At 49.3% G+C, this 18,374-nt stretch overlaps 1 protein-coding gene across 1 annotated transcript; it reads left to right on the top strand.

Annotated features, from left to right (window-relative positions):
- The first annotated feature begins 3,092 nt into the window (after positions 1 to 3,092).
- LOC148684159 (uncharacterized) lies at positions 3,093 to 17,753 on the top strand. Its single transcript, XM_088655985.1, has 18 exons — positions 3,093 to 3,718; positions 4,268 to 4,393; positions 5,704 to 5,822; positions 6,657 to 6,715; positions 6,931 to 7,061; positions 7,663 to 7,722; positions 7,896 to 8,073; positions 8,533 to 8,717; positions 9,240 to 9,365; positions 12,445 to 12,563; positions 13,097 to 13,155; positions 13,331 to 13,461; positions 14,378 to 14,434; positions 14,774 to 14,951; positions 15,204 to 15,377; positions 15,516 to 15,637; positions 16,328 to 16,425; positions 16,685 to 17,753. The coding sequence occupies exons 1-18, from the start codon at positions 3,133 to 3,135 to the stop codon at positions 16,718 to 16,720; spliced, it is 2,544 nt and encodes an 847-aa protein (XP_088512111.1). The 5' UTR covers positions 3,093 to 3,132; the 3' UTR covers positions 16,721 to 17,753.
- The last annotated feature ends 621 nt before the right edge of the window (positions 17,754 to 18,374 follow it).

The raw sequence follows: 18,374 nt of genomic DNA, 5'->3' as shown, positions 1-18,374 counted from the left end.
AAACAGCTGTCTTCTCAGTCAACAATGTCTGCCTCCTCCATCGAGTTGACCTCTGAAACTACACACACTACTACTGAGAGTCCAACACCTACTCCATCCATTACTCCTTTTACTTCCAGTTCTGAGCCTTCTGAGACAATTGCACCCACACTAACTTCAAGCACAAACACACCCACTGAGCACTTCAAGCAGACTACACCACAAGGAACCTCATCTGAGTACACAGTGATGTCTAGTTCTTCTACCACTGAACAATCATCCACAACAGAGGTGTCTTCTCAGTCAACAATGTCTGCCCCCTCCAGTGAGTTGACCTCTGAAGGTACAAGCACTACTACTGAGAGTACAACACCCACTCCATCCATTACCCCTTTTACTTCCAGTTCCGAGCCTTCTGAGACAACTGCACCCACACTAACTTCAAGCACAAACACACCCACTGAGCACATGAAGCAGACTACACCACAAGAAACCTCATCTGAGTACACAGTTATGTCTATTTCTTCCACCACTGAGCAACCCTCCACAAAACAGCTGTCTTCTCAGTCAACAATGTCTGCCTCCTCCATCGAGTTGACCTCTGAAACTACACACACTACTACTGAGAGTACAACACCAACTCCATCCATGACTCCTTTTACTTCCAGTTCTGAGCCTTCTGAGACGACTGCACCCTTCCTATCTTTAAGCACAAAGGCACCCACTGAGCACGTGAAGCAGACTACACCACAAGGAACCTCATCTGAGTACACAGTGATGTCTAGTTCTTCCACCACTGAGCAATCATCCACAACAGAGGTGTCTTCTCAGTCAACATTGTCCATATCCTCCAGTGAGTTGACCTCTGAAACTACAAGCACTACTACTGAGAGTACAACACCCACTCCATCCATTACTCCTTTTACTTCCAGTTCTGAGCCTTCTGAGACAACTGCACCCACAATAACTTCAAGCACAAACACACCCACTGAGCACTTCAAGCAGACTACACCACAAGGAACCTCATCTGAGTACACAGTGATGTCTAGTTCTTCCACCACTGAACAATCATCCACAACAGAGGTGTCTTCTCAGTCAACAATGTCTGCCTCCTCCAGTGAGTTGACCTCTGAAGGTACAAGCACTATTACTGAGAGTACAACACCCACTCCATCCATTACTCCTTTTACTTCCAGTTCCGAGCCTTCTGAGACAACTGCACCCACACTAACTTCAAGCACAAACACACCCACTGAGCACATGAAGCAGACTACACCACAAGAAACCTCATCTGAGTACACAGTTATGTCTATTTCTTCCACCACTGAGCAACCCTCCACAAAACAGCTGTCTTCTCAGTCAACAATGTCTGCCTCCTCCATCGAGTTGACCTCTGAAACTACACACACTACTACTGAGAGTACAACACCAACTCCATCCATGACTCCTTTTACTTCCAGTTCTGAGCCTTCTGAGACGACTGCACCCTTCCTATCTTTAAGCACAAAGGCACCCACTGAGCACGTGAAGCAGACTACACCACAAGGAACCTCATCTGAGTACACAGTGATGTCTAGTTCTTCCACCACTGAGCAATCATCCACAACAGAGGTGTCTTCTCAGTCAACATTGTCCATATCCTCCAGTGAGTTGACCTCTGAAACTACAAGCACTACTACTGAGAGTACAACACCAACTCCATCCATTACTCCTTTTACTTCCAGTTCTGAGCCTTCTGAGACAACTGCACCCACAATAACTTCAAGCACAAACACACCCACTGAGCACTTCAAGCAGACTACACCACAAGGAACCTCATCTGAGTACACAGTGATGTCTAGTTCTTCCACCACTGAGCAATCATCCACAACAGAGGTGTCTTCTCAGTCAACATTGTCCATATCCTCCAGTGAGTTGACCTCTGAAACTACAAGCACTACTACTGAGAGTACAACACCAACTCCATCCATTACTCCTTTTACTTCCAGTTCTGAGCCTTCTGAGACAACTGCACCCACAATAACTTCAAGCACAAACACACCCACTGAGCACTTCAAGCAGACTACACCACAAGGAACCTCATCTGAGTACACAGTGATGTCTACTTCTTCCACCACTAAACAACCATCCACAACAGAGGTGTCTTCTCAGTCAACATTGTCTGCCTTCTCCAGTGAGTTGACCTCTGAAGGTACAAGCACTACTACTGAGAGTACAACACCCACTCCATCCATTACTCCTTTTACTTCCAGTTCTGAGCCTTCTGAGACAACTGCACCCACACTAACTTCAAGCACAAACACACCCACTGAGCACGTGAAGCAGACTACACCACAAGAAACCTCATCTGAGTACACAGTTATGTCTATTTCTTCCACCACTGAGCAACCCTCCACAAAACAGCTGTCTTCTCAGTCAACAATGTCTGCCTCCTCCATCGAGTTGACCTCTGAAACTACACACACTACTACTGAGAGTCCAACACCTACTCCATCCATTACTCCTTTTACTTCCAGTTCTGAGCCTTCTGAGACAATTGCACCCACACTAACTTCAAGCACAAACACACCCACTGAGCACTTCAAGCAGACTACACCACAAGGAACCTCATCTGAGTACACAGTGATGTTTAGTTCTTCCACCACTGAACAATCATCCACAACAGAGGTGTCTTCTCTGTCAACATTGTCCATGTCCTCCAGTGAGTTGACCTCTGAAACTACAAGCACTACTACTGAGAGTACAACACCCACTCCATCCATTACTCCTTTTACTTCCAGTTCTGAGCCTTCTGAGACAACTGCACCCACACTAACTTCAAGCACAAACACACCCACTGAGCACTTCAAGCAGACTACACCACAAGGAACCTCATCTGAGTACACAGTGATGTCTAGTTCTTCCACCACTGAACAATCATCCACAACAGAGGTGTCTTCTCAGTCAACAATGTCTGCCTCCTCCAGTGAGTTGACCTCTGAAGGTACAAGCACTACTACTGAGAGTACAACACCCACTCCATCCATTACTCCTTTTACTTCCAGTTCTGAGCCTTCTGAGACAACTGCACCCACAATAACTTCAAGCACAAACACACCCACTGAGCACTTCAAGCAGACTACACCACAAGGAACCTCATCTGAGTACACAGTGATGTCTAGTTCTTCCACCACTGAACAATCATCCACAACAGAGGTGTCTTCTCAGTCAACAATGTCTGCCTCCTCCAGTGAGCTGACTTCTGAAACTACAACCACAACTAGTGAGACCGCAACACCTAATTCATCCATCACCCCTTTTACTTCCAGTCCCAAGCCTTCTGAGACAACTGCAGCTATCCTATCTGCTAGCACCAACACCACAATTGATTACTCCCGTACACCAGAAGGGAGCTCCTCACTGCTTACAACTTCCACAACCTATCATGGATCTGCTAGCACTGAAATTGCTACTAGTGGAAAATCTCATTCATCGACATCCCTTGAAACAAGTACAGAGACTTTCACCACTGTTGTTGCACAAAGCACTTCCAATACAACATTATCATCTGCATCCATCACTGAGACCATAACCACACACTCTACTACTAGCATATCAGAAATGACCCCAACACTGTTGCCCACTACATTAACACCTTTTGCTTATACTACTACCAAAATATCCACCGCCAAGGCATCTTCACCTTCCACCACTACTCGTGGACGCACATCAACAAATTCACAGCTTACAACTTCATCTGGTAAGTATCTGTGTAATCATATGGAAATGATGTTTATCTCCCAGCACATAATTCCAGTGCTTAACAGTTTACACATGCAGCCCATATGCTACTGGGCCAACTACAAAGTTATTGTATTAATTTGTAAGGCCTTTAAGAAATCTTCAATACCATTTGAGGCGTTATATCCCTGATAGATCACTCCCGTCTTTGTGGGAGTGGCTCTAAGTGGTTACCCATGAGTCAGGCATCCCACATGAGCTGTGTGTTCAGAATCATGGCCCAGTTCTGTGAAACTATCTCTTGGCTGAGACCTCTTCTTTACTGAACTTCTGGCACCTGTAGAGGCTTTGTTGTTTTCAGTAAGTAGTTTAGGCAACACTTTTTGATTTTCTGATGAGATTTAATTGATTTTATCATTTGTATTGCTTTTGCACCTTCACTGGACACTTTTTAGAAATAATCGCTTTCAGCAGTAGAGCATATAAATGGTTGGATGCTGATATGAGGGCTCTTTTGTCGGCTTGTTTTTAAATGTTGTTAATGTTCTGTTTTCTTCCTCTTATCCAGCTTCTTCCACCACAGTTGTCCCTCTTGGGTGCCTTAATGGAGGAGTGCTTGTCGAGAGTCGTTGTCACTGTCCGTCTCCCTATATTGGGCAGCGTTGCGAAGAGGCAAAGAATGAAGTCCAAGTGGGTAAGTCTGAGCATTATTAGTACTAGCCTCCCCCCCCCCCGGTCTCTTCCTTTGAAAACAAAAGCTCAGGAATGTCCAGGTATGTATAGTAATTTTCTAGGTGGGTAATATTTGAGGCCTTGCAGCTTAAAACCTTGTTTTGCATTCCTGGGAGTGATCTTGCTTCTTTGATGACCTGGATGTTTCTCTGTTGAAGTCTTGAGACAGGAGTGCCCAAGCCAGCCTTCCCTAACCTTGTGCTCTCCAGACATGGCTGTCCTTCCATCTGCCTCAGTGAGCGTGGCCAATGGCCAGGGAGGATTTGTAATTGTGGTAAAAAACCCGATGGGGGGGGTGTCAAATAGCGAAGCCCCACAGCCCCGTAGCAACAGAAGGCGTGTTCCGAAGCGCTCGAGCTCTTCGGTTCCATAAAAAACCCAGGAAGTGGCAAGGGGAAGGTAGGGGATTGTAAATCGAGGGGGGGGGTTGAAGCCTAGGTTAAGAGGTGCACGACTGCCCTTACTTAAAATGGCCGCCGGAGCCCCGCATGTGACACAACGCCCGCTAAATTAAAAAGCAAAAACCCCTCGCCATGCCCCCAAGTGCGTGTTAGGGGAAATGATGAACGAATCCCTAATGCTGCCAGGTGTTTATTAAACAGAAGGCGCATTCCGAAACGCCCGAGCTGTTCAGTCCCATAAAAAACCTGCGGTGGCTCAGTTTGTTAATTGGAGCCTCAGAGTCCCCCTTCAGACTCCCCTCACCTTCAGAGTCCCCCTGTTTTTCATGTGTTATGTTTACATAGGTGCATCCCTGTGTCTCCCCCCACCCTGTTCTGACCCATTACCTATCCCTGCCCCCTATTTGGGCCCCCCATCCCCCACCCAGGCAGGCCCCTACCTCCACTTGGCCTAGTCTGGAAAGCTGCCTGGTCTGCTGCGGCCTATTCATTCTGCTGGGAAATGTTGGGCCTTGCTTCAGGACTGTTTTCAGTTGGTTGCTGTGGAATTTTGTGATGTCATCTGGTGGTGCGGCTTTGGAGGCAGCAGCCTGCGATCTGCCTTTCTATTGGATGCTGCTGGAGTCTTCAGAGCTTTCTGCTGCTGATGTATAATCTGTGCGCCACTTTTTTTGTCTTTAATCATTGTTTTAGGTGTGAAAGTGTGGTTTTTTGATAATTTTTATGCCAGATCCCTCACTGGTAGGCAAGGTAGCTGTGGCCAAATTTGTTTCAATTGGGTTCAGTGGTTATGGAGAAAGGCTGTTTCATCTGGTTGCACAATGCCTACATTTATATATATATGGATGACTCTTGTGCTTTCTGATCACAGTGACTGTTGAGGCCACAATCAATGTCTCTGTAACAGTGAAGAATCGGATGTTCAGCCCAGAGATGGTGAATTCCAGCTCCTCTGCCTTCAAGACATTTGTGAAGATCTTTGAGGAACAGGTGAGGGGGGCTGGGGGTGCACAGAGAGGTGATACCCCCGAAAATTCTCACACCCAAACCCAAACCCTATGGTCACTTCTGAGTCCAGACCTCATTCATGCTCCATTTCCCAGTGGTGAAGCTCATTCACAGTCAGGTTTCCCTCATTTGGAATGCCTGGAAATGGAGCTATCAGATGAGTATAGAAAGCTGTTTCTGTAATATGTGCCTCAGAACGGATGGTTCATACCCTAATACACACATCAGGAACTGTCTTCCTAATTGTCACTTTTGAAAGACCAGTGTTAAAGTGACAAAGGTCATCTTCCAGCCGTTATAGTCATCCCATACCTTTGGCCAGGCTGCCTGCTGGGAACTGGAGTCCAACAACAGCTGAGGGAGGGCCACAGACTAGCCATGCCCAGACCAGGAGATACCCCAAAGGTGTCTTGGAAGGATGGAGGAGTTACAGGAGCAGAGCAGGATAGAGATGCCCTGCTCAGCACACAGGAGCGACCAAGAATCTGCTGGGATTGGGGGTTTGGTATTTCTCAGATCAACAAACCAGTATCTTATAAATGTAGAGTTTTTTGTTGTTTCTGCTGCTGTGGATATTCCTGCATTGCAGGGATTGGACCCAGTAACCCTTAGGACCCTTCCAACTCTACAATTGTATGATTCTAGGACTGCTGACATGCACCTCAAAGACATAATCTGTCTGATATGTTGGGGAGGGGGTGGTGATGCTTGTAGACAGCAGCTGCTCTGCTGCCAATGTGCAGACACTACTGTTGATTGGTGGCTTCCATCTGTTGCTGTCTATGCAGCTGAGATGAGACCTCTCTCTCTTTGCAGATGAACATCTTATATGCGGACATTCCTGGTTACACGGGTGTAAAGGTGATTCGGCTGAGGTGAGTCACAGAATAGAAACAGCTGGGGACCAAGTATGGGAGGGAGGGTGCTGCTTGGTGCCACGCAATCTCCTGGCCCCCTGCTGTGAGAGGCCATGCCCCTTTAATTGACAGTCCCCACTAGCATCATTCACCTGACATCAGGCTGGCAGAGGGCACCTTTTCGGTTGTGGCTAAGTGATTTCTCCCTCTTCCTTCCTGCTGCCTCTTCTCAGCAATGGCAGTGTTATCGTGGACCACGAGGTGCTCCTGCAGCTTCACTTCTCAGACTTCAATGCTTCTTACAATGCTTCCATGAAGAACCTCTCACAGACCTTGCAAAATAATTGCACTTCCAATGACAAAGGTGAGAAGGCACCTGCCGCATATTGTGGGAAGGTCTGGCTGACAGCTGAAGGAGCCCAAGGATGTCCTTGGCGTGAATAATAATAATAATAATAATAATAATAATAATAATAATAATTTATACCCACCCATCTGGCTGGGTTTCCCCAGCCATTCTGGGTGGCTCCCAACAGATTAAAAACAGAATAAAACAACAACCATTAAAAACTTCCCTAAACAGAGAATGTTGCAAGGCAGCTCTTGTACTATATTCCATCCATCTAGAATAGAATAGAATGCGCCTCAGTTATGCCATATCTGAGGCCACCTAGGGTCATCCACCCAGGCTGAGCAGTCCGGGTGGAAACCCTTCTCTGTTACCCCAGAAGCTGTGCTGAAACATCAACCCACCACAGCTGATGTTCCCATGCCCACATAGAGATGGATGTTAGGTTGCTTCCTGTCGGAAGAGGTGTGCTTCCTTTAACCTTGGTGGCAGGGAATCATAACTGGTGGGGGCAGGAGCAGAAGAAGAGGTCCCTCCCCATCGATGCCCCACCCCCCCACCCCCAGTGATTTCTTCCTTTCAGAAGCCTCACCTTTGCTTTCCCCCTCTCCTTTAGATCAGCTCTGCTTTACTGAAGGAGCATCTCGTGTGACCGCAGTGCCCCTGAGCCCCGAAGGTGAGGACTGAGGTGTGCGATGGGGTTGGTGTGTGGGGTATAAATATATATTGATGATGATGATCCAGCAGCCTGGCAGCCTCCCCTCTCGTTCTCCTAGTCCCATGCATGTGGCATTGTGAGGCATTTGCATTCTTCCTTGGTGACCCTTCTCCCTCCTTTTCCATTCCCAGATCTGTCAGACGAATGCAAGAATGTCTCAGTGGTGGCACACAACCTCCAGCCATATTATGTGGCAAAGGTCATCAACAACACACTTCAGTGTGTCTCTAACTGCAGCGCTTGGAACCCCCACCCATTCCACTGTGTGAATGGAAAGTGCCACATCACCTCTGAGGGGCCTCAATGCCAGTGAGTAGCACGCCAGGGGATGAAGGTGGGAGTGGAGACGTGGTACCTGCCCACCGACTGTCTCACCAGAGTGGTGCATGCTCTAGTTCTCTCTCACTTGGACTACTGCAATGCGCTCTATGTGGGGCTACCTTTGAAGGTGACCCGGAAACTACAACTAATCCAGAATGCGGCAGCTAGACTGGTGATGGGAGCGGCTGCCGAGACCACATAACACCGGTCTTGAAAGACCTGCATTGGCTCCCAGTACGTTTCCGAGCACAATTCCACGTGTTGGTGCTGACCTTTAAAGCCCTAAACGGCCTCGGTCCAGTATACCTGAAGGAGCGTCTCCACCCCCATCATTCTGCCCGGAAAATGCGGTCCCTCTAGGCGGGTCCAATAAGCACTATCAGTGGTGAATAGTTACGTGCATTTTAAAAAAATAGTCCAATACAATTTGTTGCCTATCCCTTCTAGGGGGACACCAAGCACAACAAGTGAAACATCCATTTCTACAAATTTGAAAACAACACCTTCTGTGTATGGAACCACAACACCTTCTGCTTATACTTCTACAAAAATATACACCGCAAAGGAATCTCCCCCTTCCACTACTACTCGTGGACGCACATCTACTAGTTCACAGCCTACAAGTTCCTCTGGTATGTATCTATATATTCATATGGAAATGATGTTTATCTGCCAGCACAGTATTCCAGGGCTCAACAGTTTACACGTGCTGTGCATATGTTTCGGTGCCTTAACCTGAATCCAGGATTTCTTCAATACTGCTTAGTGCGTTGTTAAATCACTCCCGTCTTTGTGGGAGTGGCTCTAAGTGGTCCTCCATGACTCAGGCACACAGCTCACATCCCGCGTGAGCTGTGTGTTTAGAATTGTGGAACTATCTCTTGGCTGAGACCTCTTGTTGACTGAACTTCAGGCACCTATAGAGGCTTTGTTGGTTTCAGCAAGCAGTTTAAGCAACACTTTTTGATTTTCTGATGAAATCTAATTGATCACTTGAATCGCTCTTGAACCCTCACTGGACACTTCTTAGAAATAATACCATTAAGCGGTACAGCATATAAATTGTTGGATCATCAACATCATTGTCATATATGAGGGCTCCTTGGTAAATTTCTTACATTTTGGCTATGCTCTGTTCTCTTCCTCTTGCTCAGCTCCTTCCACCACAGTTGTCCCTCTTATGTGCCTTAATGGAGGAGTGTTAGTCGGGGGTCGTTGTCAGTGCCCACCTCCCTATACTGGGCGACGTTGTGAAGAGGCAGAAAATGAAGTCCAAGTGGGTAAGTCTGAGCATTATTCGGACAAGACTTCCTGCTCACAAGTTTTCCATTTGAAAAGAGTGGGCTGAATCTATGGCTCTGAGGCTCTAGACTTTGTTTTGTGTTGTTGGGCCACTCAGTGTTGTGCGGTGAAATTTTTCATAGGGGAACAGTTAGGGCCAGAGGCTCTAGCTTGTGAGGGGTGTGGGAGATCAATGTCATGTATGCGACATCCTGACACTGCGCACGTGAGCATCACGCCTCCCTCCCTGAGCCAGGTAGAATCTTCCCTCCTTTGCAAAGGAGGTGACAGGGCCCTGACAGGATGCTGGAGCCACTTGCCTCCTTCCAAAAGCCAGATGGGCTCTGGGAAGATGACAGGACAGATCTTGGACCCATCGGAGCCTCACACCTCCCTCCCTAAGCCAGGCAGAAGCTTCCCAGGCTTTGCCAAGGAGGCTCCAGGGGACCATTTAGGGGACTAGGCTAGTCCCCTTAGTCCAATGACCACCTGCCACTCTTGGGAGTGATCTTGCTTCTCTGCCATGCTGACCATTTTTTCCATGGAAGCCTAGGGCCAGGACAGCCTTCCGTAGCCTGGTGCCCTCCAGATGTTGTTCTCTTGGGCTCCCGGCTCCCCTCTGTCCCAGCAAACATGGCCAATGGCCAGGGAGGATGAGTAGTTCTGGCCCAACATCTGGAGGCCACAGGTTGGGGGTCCACTCTGACCTTCCATTGCCTGCACTCTCACTTTGCAAAGGGAATTCTGTCCATGGTGAGATTTAAAGTTTCTTTCAGTACTTAGAAAGAAGGGAAAGGTTTGCAGCCCCCATGGATGTGGGTTGAGATAGAATGGCAGCATTTCTGGATGCTGATGGCTTGCATATCAACAGTGTGTGAAACTGGTGGCACATTGGAAGCTGTATAAGGTATATAGTTTACTTAGTCACGTTTGCAAGGAAAGGTGGCCTAGCTCGCTAATCCAAAATGGTGTTTTTGTTCTGTGGCACCTCCCTGTTGCCTACAGATTAAAAGGTTCCAGTAGCAGCAGTCTGGGGTGTTAGGGGGAGGGGTAGTAACTCCAGTGAGAGACACGTCATGCTCCCTCTGGGGTAGTTTGTCCACTTTGGTCTCCACCCTGCACTCAGCTCTCAACTGTGGCTCCTGGAAGCTGTCAGCATGGGACAGCAACCACAACTGGCCGGCTAAACCAAATTAGGATGGCCAGTGGGTCTCAGACCCTCAGTGAGTTAGGGACTTCCCCTGCATGCAAAGACAGGCTCCAGCAGATTGACCAGACAAGACCAATAGTGGGGTCCAATGGTCATGAAGGCAGTTTCTGCCCGTGATGTAGAGGGAAATGAGGAGCACATGGAGCTAAACAACCTGGGAAGGTAGCTAATCTAGGAGAAGGAAAACTCTGGTGCCAAACCTCTGCTGTCTTGTGGGAGATCTTTGGAAGAAGGAAAGGCTGAGGAGTAAACCGTACACAAACCCAGAGTGGAGTCCTTAAGACGGTTGGATGGTGCCTTGTACGCCTCCTTCTGCCAACTCCTGCAGCCAAGCTGGTGCCAAGCGTATTCCTCTGCTTTCCTTTGGACCACATCAGTGAGGCTGGGGTGGGGTGGGGGGAGATTTGCCGTCTGGCCAACCCAGAGCCTCCATACACACTGCCCAGGCTTCCTTTGGGGCTGCTAATGCATGGTTAGACTTCACCCCAGAGATGCTTGCCATAATGTCTCTGGAGACAAACAGATGCCAACAAGCAGCGCACAGTAAGCAAGAGCCTTGTCTGCTTCAGGCCCTGGAGAGTACGGCAATTGCCACTCAGAGGAGACTACATCGAGTTGAGATGGGCAGGTTCCAGTGCATTTCACACCTGTATACGCACTCATTCTCTGAACTCTTTGATGTGGATCCAAAGGCAATCCATGTTGTTCCCATCATCACTGCAAATTATCCTGCAACTGCGCAGACATCTGACAGGTTCATCCTCACAAGGTGTCTTTTCACCCCAAAGAGACAGGAGTTGTCAATGGGAAGACGCTTCCCAAGTGCTACCTGAGGTGGCAAGCCTATGCAAGCTTAACAGGGAGAAGCATCCAGCCTGCAGGACTGGGGAGAACAAAACAATACCCTTGTGGATGGTTTCTACCTCAGGGGTGGCCAACTCCCAAAAGACTGCGATCTACTCATAGAGTTGGCAGTGATCTACCCCCTTTGTTGAGGTTCAGGTCAAGGTTGTTGAGCTGTTGAGCTTTTTTTAGGAAGGAGTAAGGCCCATTTGGGGGGGGTCAAAGTTGTTGAGTTTTTTTCCGGGAGGAGGTAAAATGTTCAGCTTTTTTAAGGGGAGCCACAGTTGTTCAGCTTCTTTGGGGGGAGCCAATGATCTACCAGTGATCTACCGCAGACGTCCAGTGATCTACTGGTAGATCACGATCTACCTGTTGGACATGCCTGGGCTACCTAAGTGCTGCAACCCCTTTCAACAAGACCATGATGGGGGCAGGGGAGAGATAAAGGGCATGGCAGCATTGTGCTCCCTTCACCATGCAACTGGGAGGTTGTGTAGTTGTGGTTATCCCTTCGGGTGAAAAATGCCTGATTTGAAAATTTCAGCCACGCATGGATGGTTTGATATAGAACCTTACCTTTTCTGGATGCAGATGACTTACATACCAACAGTGTATAAAACTGGTTGTATCTGAGTAGATACAATCTACTCAGGCTTGTCCACATGCCTAGAAAGCCTGGGTCTGTGGGGTTTTCCTCTTCACCTGTACTTACTAATAGCTTCTGATAGCAGCAGCAGCAGCAGATGGACAAGAATGTCACCTGCCTCAGGACTTGGAGAGTTCGTGTCAGCAAGAGTAGACTACACTGAGGTGATACCCGCACATTCCAGTGTATTTCACACCCTGTACCAGCGCCCTTTCTCTGCACCCTTTGGGGTGGAGCCATAGGTTTTTCATGTTGTTTCCATGATCACTGCAATTCTCCTGTGACTCAATGAACACCTGAAGTGTTCATCCTCACAAATGGACTCTGAAACTGTGGCTGTACCTTCATGTTTAATGACTCTTGTGCTTTCTGATCACAGTGACTGTTGAGGCCACAATCAATGTCTCTGTAACAGTGAAGAATTGGAAGTTCAGCCCAGAGATGGTGAATCCCAGCTCCTCTGCCTTCAAGACATTTGTGAAGATCTTTGTGGAACAGGTGAGGGGTGGTTGGGTGTGCATAGAGGACGCCCTCTCAGGAAAGTGATCACTTCCAGGCAGACCTATTGTTACTTTTGAGTCTGGGTCCCGTTAACGTGCCTTTCCTTCATTAACAGAGATTTGTCCGCTTAGCACATCTGGCAACACAATCAGGAACACCTAGATAGCCAGATGTGGAAATGTAGCTATCAGATGAGTATAGAAAGCTGTTTCTTCTACAATACTGTATGTAGCTTAGATCCGATAGTTCATACCCTACATAGACGTTTTCTTGTTTCTGCTGCTGTGGAAATGCCTGTATGACAGGGATTGGACCAAATGACCCTCAGGTCCCTTCCAACTCTATGGTTCTATGATTCTAGGACTGCTCTCACACACCTCAAAGCCACGCTCTGTCTGAGTAGATACAGAGGGCTGGTGATGCTTGCAGACAGCAGCTGCTCTGCTGCCAATGTGCAGACCCTGCTTTTGGTTGGTGCGTCCGACTGTTGCTGTCTATGCAGCTGAGATGAGAGCTCTCTCTCCTTGCAGATGAACATCTTCTATGTGGACGTTCCTGGCTACATGGGTGTAAAGGTGATTCGGCTGAGGTGAGTCACCGAAGTGATACAGCTGGGGACCAAGTATGGGAGGGAGGGTGCTGCTTGGTGCCACGCAATCCCCTGGCCCACTAGCATAATTCACCTCACATCAGGCTAGCTGAGGGCACCTTTGCAGTTGTGGCTAAGTGATTTCTCCCTCTTCCTTCCTGCTGCCTCTTCTCAGCAATGGTAGTGTTATCGTGGACCACGAGGTGCTCCTGCAGCTTCACTTCTCAGACTTCAATGCTTCCTACGATGAATCCATGAAGGACCTCAGACAGACCCTGAAAAAGAATTACACTTCCAATGGCAACGGTGAGGAGGCACCTGCCACTTCTTGTGGGAAGGTCTGGCTGGCAGCTGAAGGAGCCCAAATATGGCATGAATGTTGCAAACGTTTACACTACATTCCATCCATCTAATGGAGCAGAAGGAAAGGCTTCTTATTAAGCGTCTTCAGATCAGCTGTCATGAGGAAGCAGAAGTCATCCAAGGGCTGTGATTCTGTCCCTCCTTATTTGGGAGTAAATTGCACCAGCATCACAACTGTGTGTACCCCTGAGTCAACATGCATCGGATGGGGGTCTCAAGGTGGTAACCCAAAAACAGGCTGTGAGATGGCCGATGTACCAGTTCTCTGCAGAAGCTGAGCAGCTCCACTGAGTCCAAGCCCATCCCCACTCTCCTGAACCAAGCAATTACCATACGCTGTTTTGCTAGGGACAGAGCTATCCCTTAGAAATCACCCGGAGAAAAACAGGCATTAAGAATAGAATGTACTTCATCTACGTCATATCTGAGGCTACCTACCGGTACTGGGTTTGTCCTGTATGGTGAGGAACAGAGGAACATTGTCCAAAAAGGTGCCAATCAAAGTCTCCCTAGTCTTCCAATTTCACTGCCATATGGAACAAGTTTCATCTATGCCTAATCTGACGCAACCTGGTGTTATCCTGGTGTTATCCATGCTGTGGGGTGAGGGTTCAGACCCATCTCTCTGTTACCAGCAGCTGCCCCTGTAACATCAACCAACCCCAACTGCTTCACCCTTGCCCACACAGAGATGAGTGTCAGGTTGCTGGTTGGACATATGGCCGAGCAGAGGAAGTGCGTTTCCTTCAACTCTGGTGGCAGGGAGGCATGGCTGGTGGGTGGGGGAAGAGGTCCTTCCCCTTGGGTGCTCCCCCTCCCCTTGGATGTCCCTCACCTTTACTTTCCCCCTCTCCTTCAGATTCCCTTTGGTTTACTGGAGAGCGTAATGTGACTGCAGTGCCCCTGAGCCCTGAAGGTGAGGACTGAGCTGTGCGAGGGGGTCGGTGTGGGGCTTAACACATTCCTAATGTTGAAGAGCTGCAGTGGGATGTCTGGGTGGAGGCGGTGGAGCCGTATGAGCAAGAAAACATGACCACCACATGCAAACAAATGCAATGAACCCCCGTACACCTTGTGGCACCGCTGGATGGTACAGATGTTGCCAGGATTCTGCATGTGCAGTCACATATGAGATGCACAGAGGCTAATCCTAGGGCCATCAGTCGCCATCATAGTTGGTGGGGAAGAAAGCAGGATGAGGAAGAACAAGGGAGGTATTCAGGGCCCCCAATGTGTCCTTCCTTTCCCTTTCCAGATCTGTCAAGTGTGTGCAAGAACTCCTCCGTGGTGGCACAAAACATCCAGCAATTTTACACGGCACGAAACGTCAGTGGCGACCTCCAGTGTGTCTCTAACTGCAGTGTTTGGCACCCCGACCCCTTCAGCTGTGTGAACGGAAACTGCTATGTCACCCCTGGGGGGCCCAGTTGCTAGTGAGTAGCAAGCCAGGGGGTGAAGTGGGTGGTGGCAAAGGATCTGGGGCTGTGGCACAGGGGAACGAAAATTGGTGCAATTCCCCGTGGGCACCAGTCACCTTGAATTAAGGCCCTGGATGCCACTCAGCCCCCCCCCCATAACGCAGCATCAGAAACACCCCCTGCTCCCCACCCCGTAAAGAACCCAGGCATCCTGGGCCCCATTACCTGCCTCCTTGCAGGTTTTTGACGCTGCCTTTCCTCCCACAGCTGTGAGCAGTCAGAGTCCTACTGGTTCGTGGGCCACCACTGTGAGCAAGGCATCAGCAAGGTGGGGGTGGCCGTGGGGGTGGCCCTGGGCCTGGCGGCGCTGCTGCTGATCATCCTGGTCTTGGCCGTGCTTCTCTGCTGGAGGCGCTGTTGCTGGAAGGAGAAAGGACACAGGTAGGAGGAGACTTTGAGCCCACACTCAAAGTCTTGTCAACTCGGTCAGTCTCTGCTGTTTTAACTGGAAGCTGCCCTCGAAATGGGCCAAAGGAGAGACCTTTGCCCTGATGGCCTCTCTTGGTCTCCCACTTCCAGGCTGATGCATTTGCCTCCCGATGAAGAGAGGTGGTATGAAAACGAGCCCGACTGGGTGGCTCGTCCTGAAGGCCCTGATCCAAGTGCCCCAGCAATGGAAAGCAGCAGCTCTGCAGCAGGTGGTATGTGACACAAGGCCTAGGTCAGGAAGGGGAGGTCTTGCGAGTGGTGGTGGTGGTGGTGGTAAGCCCGGGTTTCCATGGCAGCTGCCAGCCTCCATCCCAGAGGATGTTCCTTGCCTTGCCCTGGAAGGAAGCAGCAGGTTAATTGGATTACAGGTGGTCTGGGGTTGCAGAAGGGGTCAAGTTGCACAGAAACATTCCACCCCACGGGCAGAAATAAGGAAATAAGAAAGGGAAGTGAAGAGCAACAGGGGAGGTCAAACACAGCCACGTCCCCAAACTGCAATCAGACAGAAGGGCTTTACATGCTCTGCCACCCCAACCCGCCCTGATCCAGGAGGAGGAGGGGGGAAATATAAATGAATAAATAATATGTGGGGGTTCTCATGTACTCTGTGCTCTGGGAGGGAGCGCTAGGCACCTGAGCGGGAGGATGAGCGTCAGCCCTGATTACGGGCTGCATTATCACAACAGGGAAGACCACTTTGCTTGCCAGAGCTTTGAAGATGCAGTTTGTAAAAATAAAGCAGGTTCTAGCTGGCTCTGTGGCTCCCTCCCTTCTTGGAAGAGGTCTGGGTGGGCAAGTGGAGAGGCTGGGCTGGGGCAAGAGGAAGCCCATTTGAATGAGGCCAACAAATCTTTAAAAATGACTGATATGCTCTCTCTCTCCCTCCTTCGCCCTTTGCACAGAAGACCCTTACAGCAGCATGAGCAGCGAGCAAGACAGCTCCACCACAGACAAGGGCTCCTTCCAACCCCGCCTGGACAAAGTGGACACGTCCCTGCCGGTACAAGAAAAAATGGTGCTGGGGGGGGGCACAGTTTTGCAAGAAAGCACAACCGATCTGGAGTCTGCAAGGCCCATTCCAAACGAGGACACACAAGAAGATTGTGTGCCTTTCAGATTAGGGGGAGAAGCAACGGGCGGGGGATGCTAGCAGGCACAGGATAGGTTTCTAGGTGGCATGGGGAAATGGAGTGTCATTTCCACTGACCCTGCCTCACTTTTCTGCTTTCTCTTTCTCTCCCTGCGTACTGCGGCTGCAGAGACGGATCGCTCGGCCCCAGTTGAAGCGGCCATGAAGAAGCCTGGCAACGGGGCCACAGGAAGGACGCTGGGTCTGGCTGCATGCTGGATTTGCGCAGGATGTGTCCCCAGGGGCCCAGATCCAGGAAGAGGCAGTGGAGCTGCAGTGACGGGGGGGGGGGGGCTAGAGAGCTGCCTTCTTCTTGCTTACTCTCGCACTTTAGGACTGGGGTGCTGCCACCCCCTTGAATACCAGCGTCCTTGGTGACGTTGGAAGGAGGATGTGGAGGAAAAGGAACAGGGCCCCAGGGGGGTATTTGGGCTTCTGCCTCCGAGGACTTGCATTGCCCACAGAGGCTGAACTTGGAGGAGCACATCCCTCAGCGAGGCGCCTTTGACCACTGCCTGGATGCCACAGCCATCTGGTGCAAGAGGAGGCCGCCTTGCAAGGGTCTCGCGTCGTCTCTGCAGGTCGGGGACCACGGCTAGCACTTTTGGAGAAATCGCTTTCTCCCTTTCTGCACCAGCCCACAATCTGATCTCTAGCTCAGTCGGTAGAGCATGAGACTCTTAATCTCAGGGCAAGGGGTTTGAGCCCCACATTGAGCGAAAGATTCGTGCATTGCAGAGGGTTTGACTAGATAACCCTGGCGGTCCCGTCCAACTCTATGATTCTGCTTGCCCTTCCCCTCTCTACAGACTGGCTGTGCTCCCCCCTGCCCCGTTCCTTCCAGGTCAGTCCCAGATATGCCTGTAGCAACACTGATTCCCCACGATGCCATGCATCTATACCCACAGCAATGCACAAGCTGGGCACAAGCTACAGGAAGCTGCCTGCCATTTCTTCTTCCCCTGGGTCTCTCTGGCCCCACCGCCATGGTCTGCCCATGGGAAACTCTTTTGTCACTCGCATCCCCCCCCCCTCACATCCAGGCGTTTACTTGATCAAATTTTCAGTGCAATATGGAAGGAAGCACAGCGACCGGTCGGTTGCCAGAGAAATGATATAGGATGATGATGATGATGATGAGGTCAACATTGTGAATGATTCATTGGGGAGGGGAGAGAAAATAAAGCAACTGAGAAAAAGCCTCCTCCTCCTTCTTTTATGGTGTCAATCAATGGTGCTTGCTTGGAGAAGAGAGGCTGGCCGAGGGGGGGGGGAGAGAGTTGTTCCCCCTGGACAATGGTCTCCCTCCACCCCACATAAGAAGAGCCTGCTGGATCGGGGCAAAGGGGGCCCATCCAGCTCAGCCTCCTGCTCTCTTTTGAGAATAATATTTATTTATTTATTTATTTATTTTCTTCACCAAACATATACAATTTTTACATTTTCCATACAATAATTCACCCAGTTACAAAAGGCACATAAACATCAGCAAGGAAGAAAAAAGAAAAAAAGGGGGGGGGGAATTTAACAACCAAAAATTAAAAATAAATAAATTAGCTTTTGGCTTCCTGTTATCTCCATCAGCATACTTTTTCCCCCTTTTATTGTCGAGTGTATACACAATCAATGCTATCTCTATTTTTATCTGTGTCGTTTCACACTCATATTGCTTTAAACATCCCGATTTCTGCAAATTCAAAAATATGTTCCTTCCAACTTACTCGAATGCTATCATTTGAGAGCATCCTGCTCTCAAAGTGGCCAAATACCCCAAATAACTTAGCAATCTAGATAGACTGCCCCTGGACCTGGAGGTTCCA

This window comes from Zootoca vivipara, chromosome 12 (genome assembly GCF_965207765.1).
Source record: "Zootoca vivipara chromosome 12, rZooViv2.hap1.1, whole genome shotgun sequence".
NCBI classification, from domain to species: Eukaryota; Metazoa; Chordata; class Lepidosauria; order Squamata; family Lacertidae; genus Zootoca; species Zootoca vivipara.
This window is presented reverse-complemented; position numbering and strand designations above follow the sequence as displayed.

Excerpts from the sequence above, each read along its gene's own strand:
- LOC148684159 (XM_088655985.1), top strand. The coding sequence starts at position 3,133 with ATGTCTAGTTCTTCCACCACTGAACAATCATCCACAACAGAGGTGTCT. Across the intron at positions 5,823-6,656 it reads TGAAGATCTTTGAGGAACAG|ATGAACATCTTATATGCGGA; the intron begins GTGAGGGGGGCT and ends CTCTCTTTGCAG. Across the intron at positions 15,378-15,515 it reads TGGAAGGAGAAAGGACACAG|GCTGATGCATTTGCCTCCCG; the intron begins GTAGGAGGAGAC and ends TCCCACTTCCAG.